Raw genomic sequence first — 18,034 nt, 5'->3', positions numbered from 1 at the left:
GTTCTTTCACACAGAAGACTTGAATATTTCTTTATAGCTAGGACTTCAAAAATGAAATCCAAATCATTTAGAGAAAGGGGAAGGAAAAATGGCAAATAATTTGATTATCCCCTTGAATCTTTAATGCTCATTTGACTTCAAGTAGACCAACAATCTGATAATGTTAATTAGGCTTTCTAGCAGCAGCATTCATCATCATTGTCATCATCATTATTATCACAGTACCTAACACTGAGCCCTTACTAAGGGACAGGAACTATACTGAGAACTTTATGCATTACATCTTTCAACCCTCACGAGAACCCCACGTGGTAGTTTATTATTACCCATTTTACACATGAGGAAACAGACATTAGGAATGCTAACTTGCTCAAGCTCCCAATGCAAGGAGCTGGGATTCAAAGCTAGAGAATCTAGCTCCGGAGTCCTTGCTTACACTGCTTGCCAAGATTAAGTTATTCTAACCAAGGTCCTTATTTCTAGCTCCAGCCCCACAGTAGATGAGTATAATACAACAGTAAGTGACAAGTAAATGTACTGCTCTACCAATACAGAAAAGAGTCAATAATCAGATCAAACTAGCATCTCTGCCTCTGGTCTGTGCAATGTTCTTTTCAAATAACTTCAGATCTGACATTACAAATCACATAAATTCATGAAATTTTTTTTTTTTTAAGATTTTATTTATTTATCTGACAGAGAGAAATCACAAGTAGGCAGAGAGGCAGGCAGAGAGAGAGGAGGAAGCAGGCTCCCTGCTGAGCAGAGAGCCCGACGCGGGGCTCGATCCCAGGACCCTGAGATCATGACCCGAGCCGAAGGCAGCAGCTTAACCCACTGAGCCACCCAGGCGCCCCAAATTCATGAAATGTTTAAAGAATTTTACAATAGAGACAATTTCTCTAACTTTAGAAAAGTGAACACTTCTGACTAATTGTATTTCCTATGGTTAGCTAACTCATCTATCAAGTTTGAGACACATATATACCAACTTCAAGTCAGTTGAGGTTTTTTTTTTTTAAGATTTTATTTATTTATTTGACAGACAGAAATCACAAGTAGGCAGAGAGGCAGGCAGAGAAAGAGAGAGGAGGAAGCAGGCCCCCCACTGAGCTGAGAGCCCAATGTGGAGCTTGATCCCAGGACCCTGGGATCATGACCTAAGCCGAACAAAGGCAGAGGCTTTAACCGACTGAGCCACCCAGGTGCCCCCCCCCTTTTAAAGATTTTATTACTTATTTGAGGGGGAGAGAGCACAAGCAGGGGGACTGGCATAGGGAAAGGGACCAGGAGACTCCCTGTGCAGAGGAGCCCAACGTGGGGGCCAATCCAATTCCAGGACCCTGAGATCACGACCTAAACCAAAGCCAGATACTTAGCCAACTGAGCCACCCCGGAGCCCCAAGTCAGTTGAGCTTTAAGTGAAGTTCTGTGGGCTAGTTTTGAGGATATTCCTTAAATAAGGAAGATACTTTCCCCCTCATTAGCAAAAGCAGTTTACAACGAATGACACAAATTTTATGAGGTCCATTATGATCCTCAAACTTTTTGATTTCTGTGTGTATGTGTGTGTGTGTGTGTTTGTGTGTGTGTGTGTGAGAGAGAGAGACAGAGAGAGCCAGAGACTGAAAGAGAAACATAATTCTAAACTTCTTCCTTAAGAGTAACTTGATATAGGGGTCCCTGGGGTGGTCTCTGCCTTCGGCTCAGGTCATGGTCTCAAGGTTCTGGGATTGAGCCCCACGAAGGCCCTCTGCTCAGCAGGGAGCCTGCTGCCCCCCCCCCCCCCGCCTGCCTCTCTGCCTACTTGTGATCTCTTTCTCTGTCAAATAAATAAATAAAATATTAAAAAAAAAAAAAAAGAGTAACTTGATATAGAAAAAATCATGTGTTGGAATACATGAACATAAGAATGTTTAAAAAAAATTCTATGCAAACAAAAAACCCCCAAACAACTCAATTAAAAAATGGGCAAGGGGCACCTGTATGGCTTAGTTGATTATGTCTGTCTTTGGCTCAGGGTCATGATCCTGGGGTCCTGGGATTGAGCCCCACATCAGGCTCCCTGCTCAGCAGGGAGTCTGCTTCTCCTCCTTCTGTGCCCCCTCCCTCTCTCGTGCGCTCTCTCTCTCTCAAATAAAGCAATAAAATCTTTAAAAAAATGGGCAAAGGAGCTGAACAGACATTTCTCCAAAGAAGCTACAAAAATGGCCAATAAGGACATGAAAAGATGCTCAACATCATTAGTTATTAGGAAAGTGAAAATGAAAACCACAATGAGGTACCACTTCATACTCGTTAGGATGGCTATCATCAAAAAACCAGAAAATATCAAGTGTTGGTGAGGATGTGGAGAAACAAATCCTTGAGCACTGCTCGTGGGAATGTAAAATGGTGCAGCCACTATGGAAAACAGTACAGCAGTTCCTCAAAATTATGTACAGAATCACTGTATGATCCAGCAATTCCACTTCTGGGTATATACCCAACCCCTAAGAACTGAGTGGGGACTTAAAGAGATATTTGTACACCCATGTTCACAGCAGCAATACTTCCAACAGCCAAAAAACAGAAGCAACCCAAGTGTCCATCAAAGGATAAATGGTTAAATAAAATGTGGTATATACATACACTAGAGTATTATTCAGCCTCAAGAAGGAAGGAAATTCTTGGGGCACCTGGGTGGCTCAGTGGGTTAAAGCTTCTGCCTTCAGCTCAGGTCATGATCTCAGGGTCCTGGGATCGAGCCCTGCATGGGGCTCTCTGCACAGTGGGGAGCCTGCTTCCTCCTCTCTCTCTGCCTGGCTCTCTCTGCCTACTTGTGATCTCTATCTGTCAAATAAACAAACAAAATCTTAAAAAAAAAAAAAAAAAGTAGGAAATTCTGACACATGCTACGAAATGGACAAACCTTGAAGACACTATGCTAAGTGAAATAAGCCAATATAAATGAATGAATACTGTATGATTTCATTTATATGAGGTACCCAGAACAGTTAATTTCATAGAGACAGAAAGTAGAAGGGTGGCTGCCAAGGGCTAGGGGAAGAGGAGGACGGGCAGTTATTAATGAATGAGTACGGAATTTCAGTGAGGGAAGCTGAATAAAGTTCTGAAGATGGATGGTGGTGACAGTTGTATAACGTGAATAGATGTAATTCCAGTGAATTGCACAGTTAAGAAGGATTAGAATGGTAATTTAAATTCTGTATATTTTATCACAATAAAAAAATACACACAAAAAATTCTGCCCATACTTTTGATCAAGAATTTCAGCTACCAGTTAGATTCTGATTGTGGTAAGCAGAAAGGAATCTGTATTATTACAGCAATACAGTAAACCATAAAAACCTGATCTTCTGACCCGGCCTGTGAACAAGAGTGCTTTATTTCTAACAAAGTTGATAGTAAAACTGTTATAGTAGTATTGGCATAAAATGCACGCTAATTTCTCATAATCCTTAAAGGAAAATTAAAAACCCAACCAACCACACAAACAAGCAGTATGTTTAATTTAGCAAGGTAGACATGATGCTGACCTTTGAGTGTCTTCCATCTCCTTCACAAGACGTTCTAAAGTATTTGTATATGTACCACTATGAACATGTTCCTAAAACAAGAAGAAAATTTAGGGATACTTTATAACATATCTTAGTATAAGAATTGGGATGTTTTAAGTTATTCAGAGTACTAAAGAATATTTTCTATTTCAAAAACCTAGGCCAGGAGGATACCTTTCTTAGAGAATTTTCACCATCATGCTTTAAATCTAGTATTTTGTACTGCAGGCAATTTGACTTTACCATTTATTAGGAAAGGCACTAATTATAAAACCCTGCCAGCCTTTGGAACTGACTGTAAACACCCAAGGGCTCCATGGCTACCACGTCTTTATTTTTAAATTCTATTTTAATGTAATCAAACTAATTTTTAGGTGTTACCATGGAACATTAACACCTTCCCCACCAAATTTTACAGACATATTAGAATTTAATCCAGCTTATTCCCAAGATAGAATGAAGCACTTTATAAATAAAACTGCACACCACAATTAACAACATTTCTACACTCTACCTTCATTTACAGCAGTGGTCTCCAAAGCAGGGGGTGTGCAAGGTGATCCATTGGGGTGCAGGAAGAAAATAATAGAACTTCTATTTATATGGAACTTCTATAGAAACTCCAGTAGAACTTAGTCTATAGTAACTTCTATATAACTTCTATAGGAAAATACTTTTTTCTTCTTCCTTTTAAATTCTGTTTTTGCATATGCTTTAGAAAGTACACAGTAGTATAGTGGTACATGTATATAATCTATAAGTATACATATATATTGGAGTACATGCTTAAAATTTTTTTACTAATAGAAGTGTTTGTGATCAAGAAAGTTTGGAGACCACTGATTTACAGTAATAAAACTAAAGATATGGGAAACCCATTAACCAAACAAGAACTATACCAGTTTCAGTCCAATTACGAATCATAACAGATACTAAGTTTTTAAACAGTTCTAGCAATTTATCCCTCTTTCACTCATCAATCCAATTTTCCCTCTTCAGGTAAAGATAAATGTCACAGAACTACTTACTGTATAGTCTGATGACTGAGATCTAAGCCCCTTGGAAAGAGCAGGAGGCTTTCCTGTAGTTGCAGGAGTCTGATTGAAGTTCAAAGCCATTATTTCTTCCAGTGATTTTAATGTTTCCTCTTCCTCATCACTGTCTAGGTTGTAACCTAAACTTTCTTCATCACTATCAAAATCACCCCTTAGTTTTCTTTTCAGTGCATTGCTACCTGCATTGGAATTTCCTGAACTCTCTTTATCTGAAGGGGCTTTATCTGAAGGTGCTGTAGGGCTTGGGGTACATGGCACTGGCACAACTTCCAAAGCAGGAGGGGGAGACTTTGTAGGAGTGCCATATTCTGAACGCAAAGATCCCCCAGAAATTTTCCCTGAAGATACATTAGAATCAGCTTTATCAGTCTTTGCTTTGTGTTCCTTGTGTCTGGAGGACTCTGCAGAATGCCCAGAACATTCTTTAGATGAAGAACGCTCTTTTTCTTTTTTAGGAACTGGAAGAGTGCAATTTTTAGCATTTAATGGTACCCGGGAGGAACCAGCACTTGGAACATGGGAAAGTAAAGGTAGAAGTTTTGTCTCCTTTGATGCCACAGAGCTAGCAGTTTTATTTTTCTGAAGGTTGCTAGCTTTTTTAACTGCAGACTTTTCCTGAGGTAAAGATATATGGGGTTTCTGCATCTTAGTCTCTTTGGTACTTGCCACACGGATTTGGTCACTATTCCTGGAAGAATGGTGGCCGGAATTTGAAGGTGCCAAGCCTCCAGAGGAGCGATCAATTTCTTCACTGGGTTCCTTGGATATATCTTCCAAGCGCAATACATCCCCAGGTGTCTTCAGTGCAATATGTTTTATAAACTTCTCTCTCTGATGTGGTCCGTCAGGACGCTTCTCAAGGAAGGACTCCTTTACTTTTGGCATTATAGATTCTCTTGTGCTTTTCAGATCTGAGTCCACAGAGTTCCTTTTTCTTTTGTCAGAGAACTTATTCTGCTTAGACCCTGCTAAAATTTAATTTTTGCCAGATTAGTGAATAGTAAATTTTCCTATCATATTAAGTTTAGTGAGTGTCTAGAATACTCTGACAAAATGCTTAAATTGTAAAAGTTTAGGCTGAGATCATTCAATATATGTGGCATAAGGAAAAAGAGTTGGTACTATTATTTATTTATTAACTAATAAAATACTGGTGTCCAAATTTAAAGCTAATGACAATGCCCATTTTCATTCTAAAGCTATTAAAAGTTTACTACCCAAACAAAATTCAAGGTATTCCTCCCCGAAACACAAAAGCTGCATATCTATTATCATGGAAGGCAATTCCCTCAAAGTTCATATATTCTTTCTTAGATCAAGGACTATCTGATTCCAGAAATGTAATACTTCTACATCTAAATTTATAGCATCTTAAAATATATACACGATAACTAGCTGAAGGCAGACATATTTTCTCAATTAAAATAAAAATCTACCCAAGTCTTTCTCCCCAGTGTTTAATTGTTTATTCCTTCCTGTTTATCCTTCTAGTCATTAGCTGTGTTATGAGTTGTGGTGGAATTGTGGCTCCCAAGATGATTTATTGAGGGGCGCCTGGGTGGCTCAGTTGTTAAGCATCTGCCTTCAGCTCAGGTCATGATCCCAGGGTCCTAGGATCAAGTCCCACATCAGGCTTCCTACTCGGCGGGAAGCCTGCTTCTCCCTCTCCCACTCCCCCTGCTTGTGTTCCCTCTCTCACTGTGTCTGTCAAATAAATAAAATCTAAATAAAATCTAAATAAACAAATAAATAAATAAATAAATAGGTGATATGTTGAAGTCCTAACTCCCAGGATCTCAGAATGTGACTTTAATAAGAAATAGGTTCTTTACAGGGGTAGTTAAGTTAAAATAAAAGTCATTAAGGTGGGTCTGGGTCCTAATCCAGTTATGACTGGTGTCCTTAGAAGAAGGGGAAATTTGCAGTCTTGAGGTCTTTTATCTTTTCCACACTATCATGTCATGAATTCACAGGGAATGTACTACAGCAACCCAGGCTCCTTTCCATTGGTTCTCACAAAACATACTTCTCTGAGTGCAGCAAACTGGCATTTTAGTTGAACTTAAGTACCTTCTCTTTGGCTTCGTTCAAAAGGGTAAATTTGGACATGGAGACAGAACTGAAGAGGGAAGATGAAGTGGAAACACAGGGAAGGGGTGCCTGAGTGGCTTAGCTGGTTAAACGTCTGCCTTCAGCCCAGGTTATGATCTCAGGGTCCTGGAATCGAGCCCCAAGTTGGGGTCCCTGCTCAGTGGGAAATCTGCTTCTCTCTCTCCATCTGCCCCCCACCCGCTTATATGTTCTCTCTCAAATATAAATAAATAAAATCTAAAAAAAAAAACAAAAACAAAGAAAACCCCAACCACACATGCAGGGAAAAGATACCATGTAACATGTGACAGGAGTGATATATCTAAAAGTCAAAGAATGTCAAGAATTGTAGGCAAACACCAAAAGCTAGAAGAGGCAAGGAAGGATTCTCTCCTTGAATTGTTCTGCTGATAACCTTAATTTTGGATTTCTAGCTTCTAGAACCATGAGAAAATATATTTACACTGTTTTAAGCCACCTAGGTTTAGGGGGTCCATCCAAGAGAACTTTAATAAACCACGTGTATTTGAGTTAACCAGGTTTAAAACGTTTCTTAATGTGTTTAAAAATGTGATGTATCATTAATTAAAACCCATTAGTCATTGAAGATTACTATTTATATAATCAGTATTCCCCAAATTAAGTTTCTCTCTGCATAAGGGCATATGTCCTCAAATCCTCAACAATTTGATTAAGACAACGACAAAATTTGATTAAGACAACGACAAAATAACTCAAGAGGTAAGAAACTTTTTATAGCCTGATCAGTATATAATCTGAAAAATTCCATTTATAAACATGAAAAAAATCAATTAACAAATGTCTCTATCTCAATTTTTCTTTTTTTTTATTTTATTTTTTTAAAGATTTTATTTATTTATTTGACAGAGATCACAAGTAGGCAGAGAAGCAGGCAGAGAAGCAGGCAGAGAGAGATAGGAGGAAGCAGGCTCTCTGCTGAGCAGAGAGCCCGATGCGGGGCTCGATCCCAGGACCCTGGGATCATGACCTGAGCCGAAGGCAGAGGCTTTAACCCACTGAGCCACCCAGGAGCCCCTCTTTTTTTTTTTAAAGATTTTATTTATTTATTTGACAGAGAGAGATCACAAGTAGACGGAGAGGGAGGCAGAGAGAGAGAGAGAGAGGGAAGCAGGCTCCCCCGCTGAGCAGAGAGCCCGATGCGGGACTCGATCCCAGGACCCTGAGATCATGACCTGAGCCGAAGGCAGCGGCTTAACCCACTGAGCCACCCAGGCGCCCCTCTTTTTTTCTTTTTAAAGATTTTATTTACTTACTTGACAGAAAGAGAGAGAGAGATCACAAATAGGCAGAGAGACAGGCAGAGAGAGTGGGGAAGCAGGCTCATTGCTGAGCAGAGAGCCTGATGCAGGACTCAATCCCAGAACCCTAAGATCATGACCTGAGCCAAAGGCAGAGGCTTAACCCACTGAGCCACCCAGGCGCCCGATCTCCATTTTTCTACAGGTAGCTCCTTTTACCTGAAGAAATCATTCTATATCCACTCACTTTGCTGGGGTTAAATGTCTTGTAAAAAAAGGACAGGGGTCCTTTATGGTGTAAGATGAGAAATCAACTAAGAAAAAGACTTGGGGTGGATTTACACTGATTATTTTAAGTTTGGGATTTCAAAAAAGATAGCTACAGAGCTGCCAGCTTGAATTCTGTTCCATTTCCTAGAGAAGTTAATTTATATATAGCTAGAAATGAGAAATTTCTGATTTGTTTAGGAATTTCTGATTTGTTCAGGTCTTCAATTCTGGAACAGAAGGAGAGAAAACCTGTTTATGAGCAAAGTTTAGGAAAAATCACCTTACTAAAATCTTTTGACATCTGGAATTAGAGGAGGTTGAACTGGTACTGTAAGTAAGTTCCCCTTTTGCAAGCTCTCTAAAGCAGTGGGTTTACTGCATGATTCTTTTTGTACTACTTGTACAAACTGCAGACTGTTTAAGAACATTTCAAATATCTGTTAATATGCAAAACAAATAAGGGTGCCTGGGTGGCTCAGTGGGTTGAGCCTCTGCCTTCGGCTCAGGTCATGATCTCAGGGTCCTGGGATCGAGCCCCACATCGGGCTCTCTGCTCAGCAGGGAGCCTGCTTCCCCCCTTCTCTCTGCCTGCCTCTCTGCCTACTTGTGATCTCTATGAAATAAATAAATAAAATCTTAAGAAAAAAAATAAAACAGACAAGACAGGTTGAATTTGTAAATATAAAAAAAGTGAAAATCCAACTGTTCATGAATAGGGGATTGGTTATTAATAAATTATGGAATAAACAAGGGATGGATTAATTTAGACCTCAGAATGCAGCCCAAGGACAGGATTCTGGAAGACTAAAGAGCTAAATGATTTTATCAACATTCCTAAAATCTTCTGACTTGTGTGTTATTATGTACATCACAACTGAGAAGTATAATAGCAGAAATATGAGCAAGACAGTATATTTGGATTATTAAGATCTATTCGCTATCAGATAAAGATAAGCATTCTTCAGGTTATCTAGTGAAAAAGTCCCTTATGTCCTTTATATTCTGTTGACAGTGAAATGCATGTGTATAAATAAATGTGTATTTATTAAAAAGTATAATACCATAACTTAAAATGATTATGAAACATGCAAAATACTAGAAATAAGAACATAAATGAAGGTTATAAATAAAATATAAATAAGAGGTTTCTTAAATCTACTTATGAAAACATGCAGAAAGGATCTTTTTTTTTTTTTTTTAAAGATTTTATTTATTTGAGAGAGAGAAAGCACGAGGGAGGAGAGGGTTGGGGGAGAAGCTGACTCCCCACTAAGCACGGAGCCCGATGCGGACTTGATCCTGGGACTCCAGGATCATGACTTGAGCCGAAGGCAGATGCTTAACAGACTGAGCCATCCAGGTGCCCAGAAAGCATCTTTTCCAAGTACTGTTCAAAAACTGCAGTATATGGAACTGTATAAATGAAACTACATTACAGTCACCACTGACGAAATCTGCAAATCTATGAACTGAATAGAATTTTTATCTTAGTCATTACTAGAAAAAGAAAAAGCGAGCTGAAGAGCTTGGTGGCAACACCACCACTAGTAGCTCTTTATACTGGGAAGAGCAAAATATTTTATACTAAAAATATTTTGTTCTTCCATTCACCTCTCTGCAAATTGATCACTTTTTACTATAAATGTGTAATACAGTGAGTACAGAACAATCTCATGGCTGAGAAATTATTGTTCTTATACTTCATGTCAAAATTCAATGAAAATTTAATCACTAAAATCAACACTGTAAAAATTAAATAAAAAATTTAAAAACCATATAAACTTCAAATTCATTCCTGTATCTAGAAGCTCTCTTTACGATGGTAAACTATGGTTTCTGCCCTGGCTAAAAATTGATATTAACACTTGAGATCACCTGGTAAAAATGCAATGCACCTCTAAAATATATAAAAAATAGAGTTTTACATGAAACCTGAAGAACAAGGAGTCACATCTGTCTCTCTCTGTACCTCTATTTTTTCTTCTTTAAAAGTAATGATTTTATGAGGATGTGAAGATCAAATGAATTAAAAGCACATAGAACAGGGCATGGCACACAGTAACTGTTCAGTAAATGTTAGCTATTATTGTTATGTTCACTGTTATCTTACTCAGCATGGGAATTTGTAAGATCCATTTTTCAAAGTCTCCAATCATGGCAGAAAAAAATCTATTACACCAGACTATTAACAGTTGTTATTTCCGGAAGCCTTTCATTTTCTGTATTACAAATTTCTGCAATGTTTGACTTTTACACTGTTCTATTTTCTAGTTAAGCAAAGATAAAGACACTTTAAGAATTACTGAATTAACAGTAGCTATTTATTACTACGTATTTCCTCAACTAATAGATGTAAAAGTACAAATTAATATATGTAGGTGTCCTTGAAATTTGATATTAAAAAGTTTATCTTTGTACTTGAAATATTAGAAATATTTGATGTTGTTGTGAATGATGATAATAGTTTCAACCTTATACAAGGCATCTATAATACCAAGATCTCAGTCCACAGTTCCAATAATATAAGATTATGCTTCTTACTGTAGCCAAGATTCAGAAGCAGAACACGGAATACCAAAATGAGAAACATGTTGCTAGGAACTCTTGAAAGAGGCAAAAAGGTCAAGAAAAACCACAGGTTATGCATACTAATTCTGGGACTAGTCTTTTTAAATATAATTTAACCAAACTCTTAACTAATCTCAGACATTCACAATTTCCCTCTAGGAAGGAAATTGTGTATTTAAACAAATCTGCTTTATAAAAATGCCACTGAGATACAGTTTTATATAAAAATTAATAAATTAATTTTGATTCTACCTGAAGCAGGTTCCCATGAATCAGAAGAGGATCTTTTCCTTGAGAAATGTCCATTTTCCTATTAGCAAAATGAGAAAAAATTAATTAGGAATTGGGACCAGTAACGGATGTGAACTTTTCTTTATAACATTTTAAAAAAATTTTTATTTATTTATTTGACAGATAGAAATCACAAGTAGGCAGAGAGGCAGGCAGAGAGAGAGGGGGAAGCAGACTCCCCGCGGAGCAGAGAGCCCGATGCGGGGCTCAATCCCAGGACCCTGAGATCATGACCTGAGCCGAAGGCAGAGGCTTTAACCTGCTGAGCCACCCAGGCGCCCCCTTTATAACATTTAAACACAGATTTCTAGACCAAAATAAATAAATCAAGTACTTTTATTTGGAGGTAAATTCAAACTTCTATAGTAAGACATTTTAGGGGTGCCTGGGTGGCTCAGTTGGTTAAGCAGCTGCCTTCAGCTCAGGTGGTGATTCCAGGGTCCTGGGATCGAGCCCCACATGGGGCTCCCTGCTCAGTCGGGAGTCTGCTTCTCCTTCTTCCTCTGCCCCTCTCTCTGTGCTCTCTAATAAGTAAAATATTTTTAAAAAGACACTTTAAACTCTTAAGTTTTTTAAAAAAATGAAGGGCATATGTATGATAAAAATGTAAAAATGTCATAAAAATAAAAGCCAGTTTTCATAATGCAAATTTAAAGCTTTATATTAGCTCAGGATTAGTATTAAAACACTGTTATCATTCTGATAAAGAAATAGTAAGCCTTGGGCGCCTGGGAGTCTCAGTGGGTTAAGCTGCTGCCTTCGGCTCAGGTCATGATCTCAGGGTCCTGGGATCGAGTCCCGCATCGGGCTCTCTGCTCAGCAAGGAGCCTGCTTCCCTCTCTCTCTCTCTCTCTCTCTGCCTGCCTCTCTGTCTACTTGTGGTCTCTTTCTGTCAAATAAATAAATAAAATCTTAAAAAAAAAAAAAGAAATAGTAAGCCTAATACTTGCCAATTAAGGGAAATAACTCAGGGGCGTCTTGGTGGCTGAGTTAGTTAAGCCTCTGACTTCGGCTCAGATCAAGATCTCAAGGTCCTGGGATGGAGCCCTGCATCAGGCTCCCCGCTGAGAGGGGAGTTTGCCTAGCCCCCTCACCCTGCTTGTATTCTCTCTCAAATAAATAAAATCTCTAAAAATAATGGACATAATGGACTCTTCAATACTTTAGTTCAAATACTGATGTACAACCAAACACTGCAATCTTCTAAGAATGGACCAAATGTGGGGTGCCTGGGTGGCTCAATGGGTTAAAGCCTTTGCCTTCAGCTCAGGTCATGATCCCAGCATTCTGGGATGGGGCCCCACATCAGGCTCTCTGCTCAGCAGGGAGCCTGCTTCCCCCCACCCCCGCCCCCGCCTGCCTCTCTGCCTACTTGTGATCTCTGTCAAATAAATAAAATCTTAAAAAAAAAAAAAAAGAAATGGACCAAATGTTAATAATGATTATTAGCAAATCTCATTGGTAAAGACACCAAACTCCTTGCAAATCAACCACAGAGTTTACAAATACATTTTCTAGCAATATACACGGCAACACTCTCCATTCCCTCCTAAAATGTCACGGTTTGGTTTACTGTTTTGGTCTATCTGGTTTTAAAATCTTATAGCACCGTATCAACACAGTCCTTTCTTGATACCTGAACTTCCTTTATTGGCTCTGTATGTAGAGAAGTTCTCTGAAACAGAGTACTTATCTTTCTAGGGGAGAGGATCAGCTTTTGTTTATCTAGGTTTGGTCTATTCTCAAGGGAGAATATGATGAAGTTAGTATGTATTCGAATAGCTAAGTATTATCACCTAAGTTGTCTAAGACCCATTCTCAAAATTATTTAGGACTTACATATAATCTAAACCAGTGATTCTCAAAACTTTAAAGTACATCAGAATCATCTGGAAGCTTTATTAATTGCAGATTGCTGGTCTTACCTTACCTCCAATTTCTGGTTCAGTTAGTCTGGTGTGGGGCCCGAGATTTTGCATTTCTAAGTTCCCAAGTGATGCTGATGTGGTTAGTCTAGGACCACATTTTGAGAACCGTTGTTCTAAAAGATTTCCTCCTGTTTTAGATTTTCCATTCCTTAAGTATCTCCCTTCAGCACAGCCTAATTTAAAAATGATGGTACTTGCCTAAAAAAAGAATGCTTACTTTCTTAAGAAAGGTCTTTGTTCATGGTCTGGAAAAATTAAGGGTAAGAAACACTATTAAGTTCTATGGACAGTTGGAGGAAACATAATGAAATTGGGTTTTAAACAAACTGTGTATCAGTATTTCCTTAACAAAAGATACCAATATGATGTTAACAGTTATTAAATATTTTTAGATTTAGCATGCTAAATTAAAGTAGTAGCCAAGCTGATTCAGTAATTATTACACATACCAGGTTTGAAAGATTACTCTTTCCAGGGGTGACGTCATTCTGTTTACTTTGTTCCTGCCTTGATTTACATTTTCTTTCTATACTAGAAGATTTTAAGGAAAGGTTGCTTGCTTCTGAGAAAGAATTTTCTGAGTTGATTCTCTGCTCCATTTGCTCCCTTCTCAACTTCTTTAGTTCTCTTTCTCTGCAATAAGAAGCTAGTGACAACTGGAATTTAGCCCCCAGTGGACTTTCTCCTGGGTGGTGCCTGGATAGACTGCTCCTGCTGCTAAGACTTCTAGAGCTGTTCTTGAAGATGTCAGTTTCTGTCACTGTGGCCTGCTTTTTGGAATCTGTATTGGTCTTGTCTCGATCTCTATCATTCTTCTCCCTGCTATTTCCGTGAATGAACAGTGACTTTCTCCTCTCTGGAGATCGATGTTTTTTCTTCAGTGCCTTCATCTCCTTTGACAAGCAGTATGGAGGAACGTAGACTTTTGTAACTGCCTTTGGATATTTGGTGGCTATTGACACACAGGGCCGACGTGACTCATGCATACCACGATCTTTATGGCGCTCTTTAACACCTTTCATGAAAGCCTCTAAAATAGTGCTCTTTTCTGATGGTATCCTTTTGGGTTTAGATTTTTTTGGTGAAGACAGTTTCCTTTCAAACTGCTCTGTCCCAGTGATGGACAATCCACTTCCTCCATATTTGATGTCTGATTTTTGTGGAGAATCCAACATATGTCTGTCTAAATAGTCAATTAAAACACAAATTGCATGTTATTAAAAATAACACAACTATTACATTTTGTACAATTATATAAATTAATAAAAATACTAAGTCATCACAAAAATTTTCAAATCAGTGTTTAGATGATGACACACATTTTATGGGGGGGATTAAGACATGGTTTATTTAATAACCTTACTTTCATAATGCTCCCTTTTGCTAAATCTTATAAACTCATATGGCTCTATTTATAAAATTTTACCGTATTAGAAAGTTAAAATAGTACACAATATGAACATTATTGACTGGAATATTTTAAATGTAAGAAAGAATAACAGCAAAAAGTTTCTTCATGATGTTTAGAACTTATGTTTGTTAAAAACACTGCATCTTCATTTTTTTTTTCAATTTGACCATTCTGCTTAATCAAGAGCTTAGAGAAATTTAAAAATTGAATCCATCTCTCTCTTCAAAAGATCCTGTAAAAAAAAAATGCATCAATAGTATACATACCTTGTTTTGAAGCTGGTTTGAAGAAATCTATAATTGACCGCTTCCTGAAAATAAAAGCATAACTAATATAGTATCACATAAGCAAACATTAAAACCTCAATAATTCAGATTAAGGGGAGAATACTAGATTTATAGAATATAGATTGGATCTCATTACCTGGTTTAATCGAGTTCTGACAATAGCAATAATGCTTTGCTAAGCTGATTATAAAAAACTTCCATTTTCAATATAATTTACCATTTCCTTTAGGAGCAACCTTATAAATGCACAACTGAGGTGTATATAATCTATAGTACTAAAATGTAAGATTATTGGGAGTATGGATCCAGGGAATTGACAGTGTGCTTCCTAAGAAAAGTTTACTGCTTCATGAGGGGATCTGATCCTATTGCTTGGTATCTCCAGTGACTGGTACAAAATAATGCTCAACAGATGTTTGCTGAATGAATAATGGAAATTATAAAAACTGAGTAAAACCTGAAAAGACTCATAACAACAGTAGATGGTAGCATGGCAGTATCAGTTATTGGGCCCAGATGGGGAGGGAGCTGAGTTGAAGGGCATGCTGGCCAAAAGGCAGAAAGAATCAAGTGCCAAGCTGATACTACCTTCTTTATATACTACCTTATACTACCTTATTTATATACTAAAATGTAAGACGTTAATCTACGTAACAGCAGAAATTAGAATGAGTCATCACAACTAATGTTCCAAAATCTTGTCTTTTACCTAAAAATTCTTAGGATATTAACAAAATAACAAAAATAACACATTGAGGAAAACACAAGAGAAAAGGAAGAATGTGAACAATTACCAAAACCAAATTGTTTTAATTTTTAAGGATTTCTGCACCTTTCTGCACAGTAACACAAAGTGAAACATTATTACCAGAATTTGTATTTGGATTGATGTATTTAGTTATTTGTCAGCTGCATAAAGAGGAATGTCATCATATATAGAGCAAAAAATTAACTTCCTGGCAAAATTCGGCTAAAATGTATTCATTTTACTGAAAGAGAAGCAATACACTACCAGTTTCCCTAAACATTTATTCACCATGAGGTTGGAATGCTCAGAGAAAACTTGAACAATCCATGTCCCTTGTACGCTTCACAGGTCACGTTAGAAGACCAACAACCTTCTTTAATGGTTTGCTGAAAGTCCACAACGTTTGTGAAATGTTGGTGAAAAGCTAACTGGTTATGAAATGAATATGAGTGACAGACTAAGGAAGAATTTATGCATTTGCTTTCATAAAACATAAAAAATTCCACAGGAGAATAAATGAAGAAATGCCAGAGGTTCTGCAAATCGGGAAAGGATGATGCCCTCCGTTACTGATCGAGGAAAGAGATGAGAAAGGATTAAGCAGCAGCTAATTTGAAACAATACTATATATGCCTTTACATTAATTACTAAGTTAGGATTACATCTTTCCTAAAATATTAGATCCCAGGCTCCTTTTCGAGTAATACACCAGAAGGAAAAATGGTTTTGGGTAAAACATACAAGGAATCTGTAAAATAACCGTGAATGTAACTTTCAAGTAGGAACCGTTCTCTAATTTCATATGCACAGAAATGGGCATTAGTTACTTATAACTACCTTTTAAAAAATTTTAACAGCTCACAAGCCCTTATCTGAAACTTTTGGGGTCAAATGTGTTTTTGAAATTTGAAGTTACTGGATTTTAGAAAGGGGGTAACTTGGATGTATTACATAAAGCCCCCCAGTGGGGTCCGACACTGCACCCCAGAAGCAAACACACCAGTATTTCTCCAGCATCGCTTACAAATACTCCCAGTTAATGCGATAAAGCCCATATACAGCCTTCCATTAGTTCTAGTCAGGTTTGGCTGCCAAGTCAGAGGTGGTGCCAAACTTACTGAAAACTTTTGATTTGCATAGCATTTTGGATTTCACAATTGAGATAAGGGATTGTGGACTTGTACCACAACATGAGAAGATAAACTTACTGTTAAACTTAAGTTACAAGCTTTTTAAAACTTAAAATAAAAAAGACAGTACCAAGTGCGTAGAGAATTTAAACATGTTTTATTGTCAGAGGATGTCAAAACTCCCCATCTTATTACATAGCTCCCACAAAATCTTCACAAAAAACCTAGCCTCTTAGAGAGGCGGAAAGTTACCGAAGGAAAAAAAAAACATCACATTCCAAATCTGCATTTTATAAGTATCAATTATCGTGCACACTGGACTATAAAGTAATTCGTGGAAGGGTTTCCCTCGTCACATCGTACATAATTTCACCCACAACTTAGAAAAGATTTATACTGTTAAGCTACTACGATCAGTAGAACTGCAACGTACAAAAAAAACACCTAAATATGCACTAAGCAGGTAGGGTCCCGGGTCCAGCTATCGTGAAGGACGAAAATCACGGTCTACCTAAGGCGGGTTCTCCGTAGCCACCCAGGCTGTGGTCACTAGACGGAGAACTGCGTCCCAACTACAGAAAAGGAAACTCGAAGTCCCAGAAGCCCCCGCGCGGAGGCGGGGCAGGGGTTTGCCAGGCCCCGGAACGCCGAGGCCTGAGCTCGCGGAGGATGGCGGGAACTGAAAGAGCGGGCGTCCGCAGTCCTCCCTCATACCCTTGCCCCCGCGACCCGGCCCCTTCTCCAGCCCTCTGCACGGTACCTGTCCCCAGGACTCTTTGTTCTCTTTCCCGCTGCAGCAGGGGCGGTACTACCGGGTCTCAGATGGCAGCGCGGGGGCGACGACCCCGGGGCTGGGGATGAGGGGAAACCTGGCCTAGCGGGCATGCAGCGCCTTGTCATGTCGGCGCCGCTGGCGACGGCGGCATGAGCTGTGGCTGGAGAAGTTGGGTGCGTGGTTGCCGTCTTGCTGCTGGGACTCGGGGAGGCTGTCGGAGCAGAGTTGGGCGGCACCCCCTTCTCTCTTCATGGCGGTTCTCTCTCTTCGGAAGTGACTCCTGTGTGAGCGGGAAGGAACCTGAGGACCAACTGGGGGCGGGCCTTACTTGAAAGGTCGCACTCTGACTGGCTGACACGGCAGTCATTTCAGTAGTGGAGCAATAGAAAGCCGCAGCCTCTTAGGAGAAGGCGGGGATTCGAGAAGGGGGAGGGGGATACGAAAACTGCCCCCCCCGTCACGTGCGCAGTTGGGGTGGGGGGAGCGCACAGTTGCATCCGGGCCGCGTCGGCCTTAGCAGGCACGCGGGGGCGGACAGGCGCGGGCCGCTGCGCGTTCTGCGGCAGCTGGCGACAGCCGCCTGTCGAGGGCGAGGGACGAGATTTGCAGAAGCAAACCCGAGCCCAGCAGCTGCCCTCAG

General features: G+C 39.2%; 1 protein-coding gene and 1 long non-coding RNA gene across 3 annotated transcripts in view; one reads left to right on the top strand and one right to left on the bottom strand.

The window, feature by feature from the left end:
• The window catches only part of SLF2 (SMC5-SMC6 complex localization factor 2), a 46,474-nt gene extending 28,818 nt beyond the window's left edge, over positions 1-17,656 (bottom strand). The window contains exons 1-6 of one of the 2 annotated variants that reach the window (XM_047703566.1): positions 17,380-17,656; positions 14,721-14,764; positions 13,493-14,226; positions 11,077-11,134; positions 4,589-5,583; positions 3,540-3,610 (exon numbers count right to left, since the gene is read on the bottom strand). In XM_047703566.1, the coding sequence (XP_047559522.1) occupies positions 3,540-3,610; positions 4,589-5,583; positions 11,077-11,134; positions 13,493-14,226; positions 14,721-14,764; positions 17,380-17,519 (2,042 nt within the window). In that variant the 5' untranslated portion in view covers positions 17,520-17,656. The remainder of the gene's footprint in view (positions 1-3,539; positions 3,611-4,588; positions 5,584-11,076; positions 11,135-13,492; positions 14,227-14,720; positions 14,765-17,379) is intronic. The other variant, XM_047703567.1, reaches the window with a different exon arrangement.
• LOC125085263 (uncharacterized) lies at positions 3,198-11,980 on the top strand. Its single transcript, XR_007122836.1, has 3 exons — positions 3,198-3,208; positions 6,789-6,791; positions 11,834-11,980. It is a non-coding gene; the product is annotated as an uncharacterized LOC125085263 (long non-coding RNA).
• Positions 17,657-18,034: the final 378 nt, after the last annotated feature.

The sequence above is a fragment of the Lutra lutra genome, chromosome 14 (genome assembly GCF_902655055.1).
Source record: "Lutra lutra chromosome 14, mLutLut1.2, whole genome shotgun sequence".
Taxonomy (NCBI): Eukaryota; Metazoa; Chordata; class Mammalia; order Carnivora; family Mustelidae; genus Lutra; species Lutra lutra.
The sequence above is the reverse complement of the archived record's forward strand: the minus strand, read 5'-3'. Positions and strand labels throughout refer to the sequence as shown.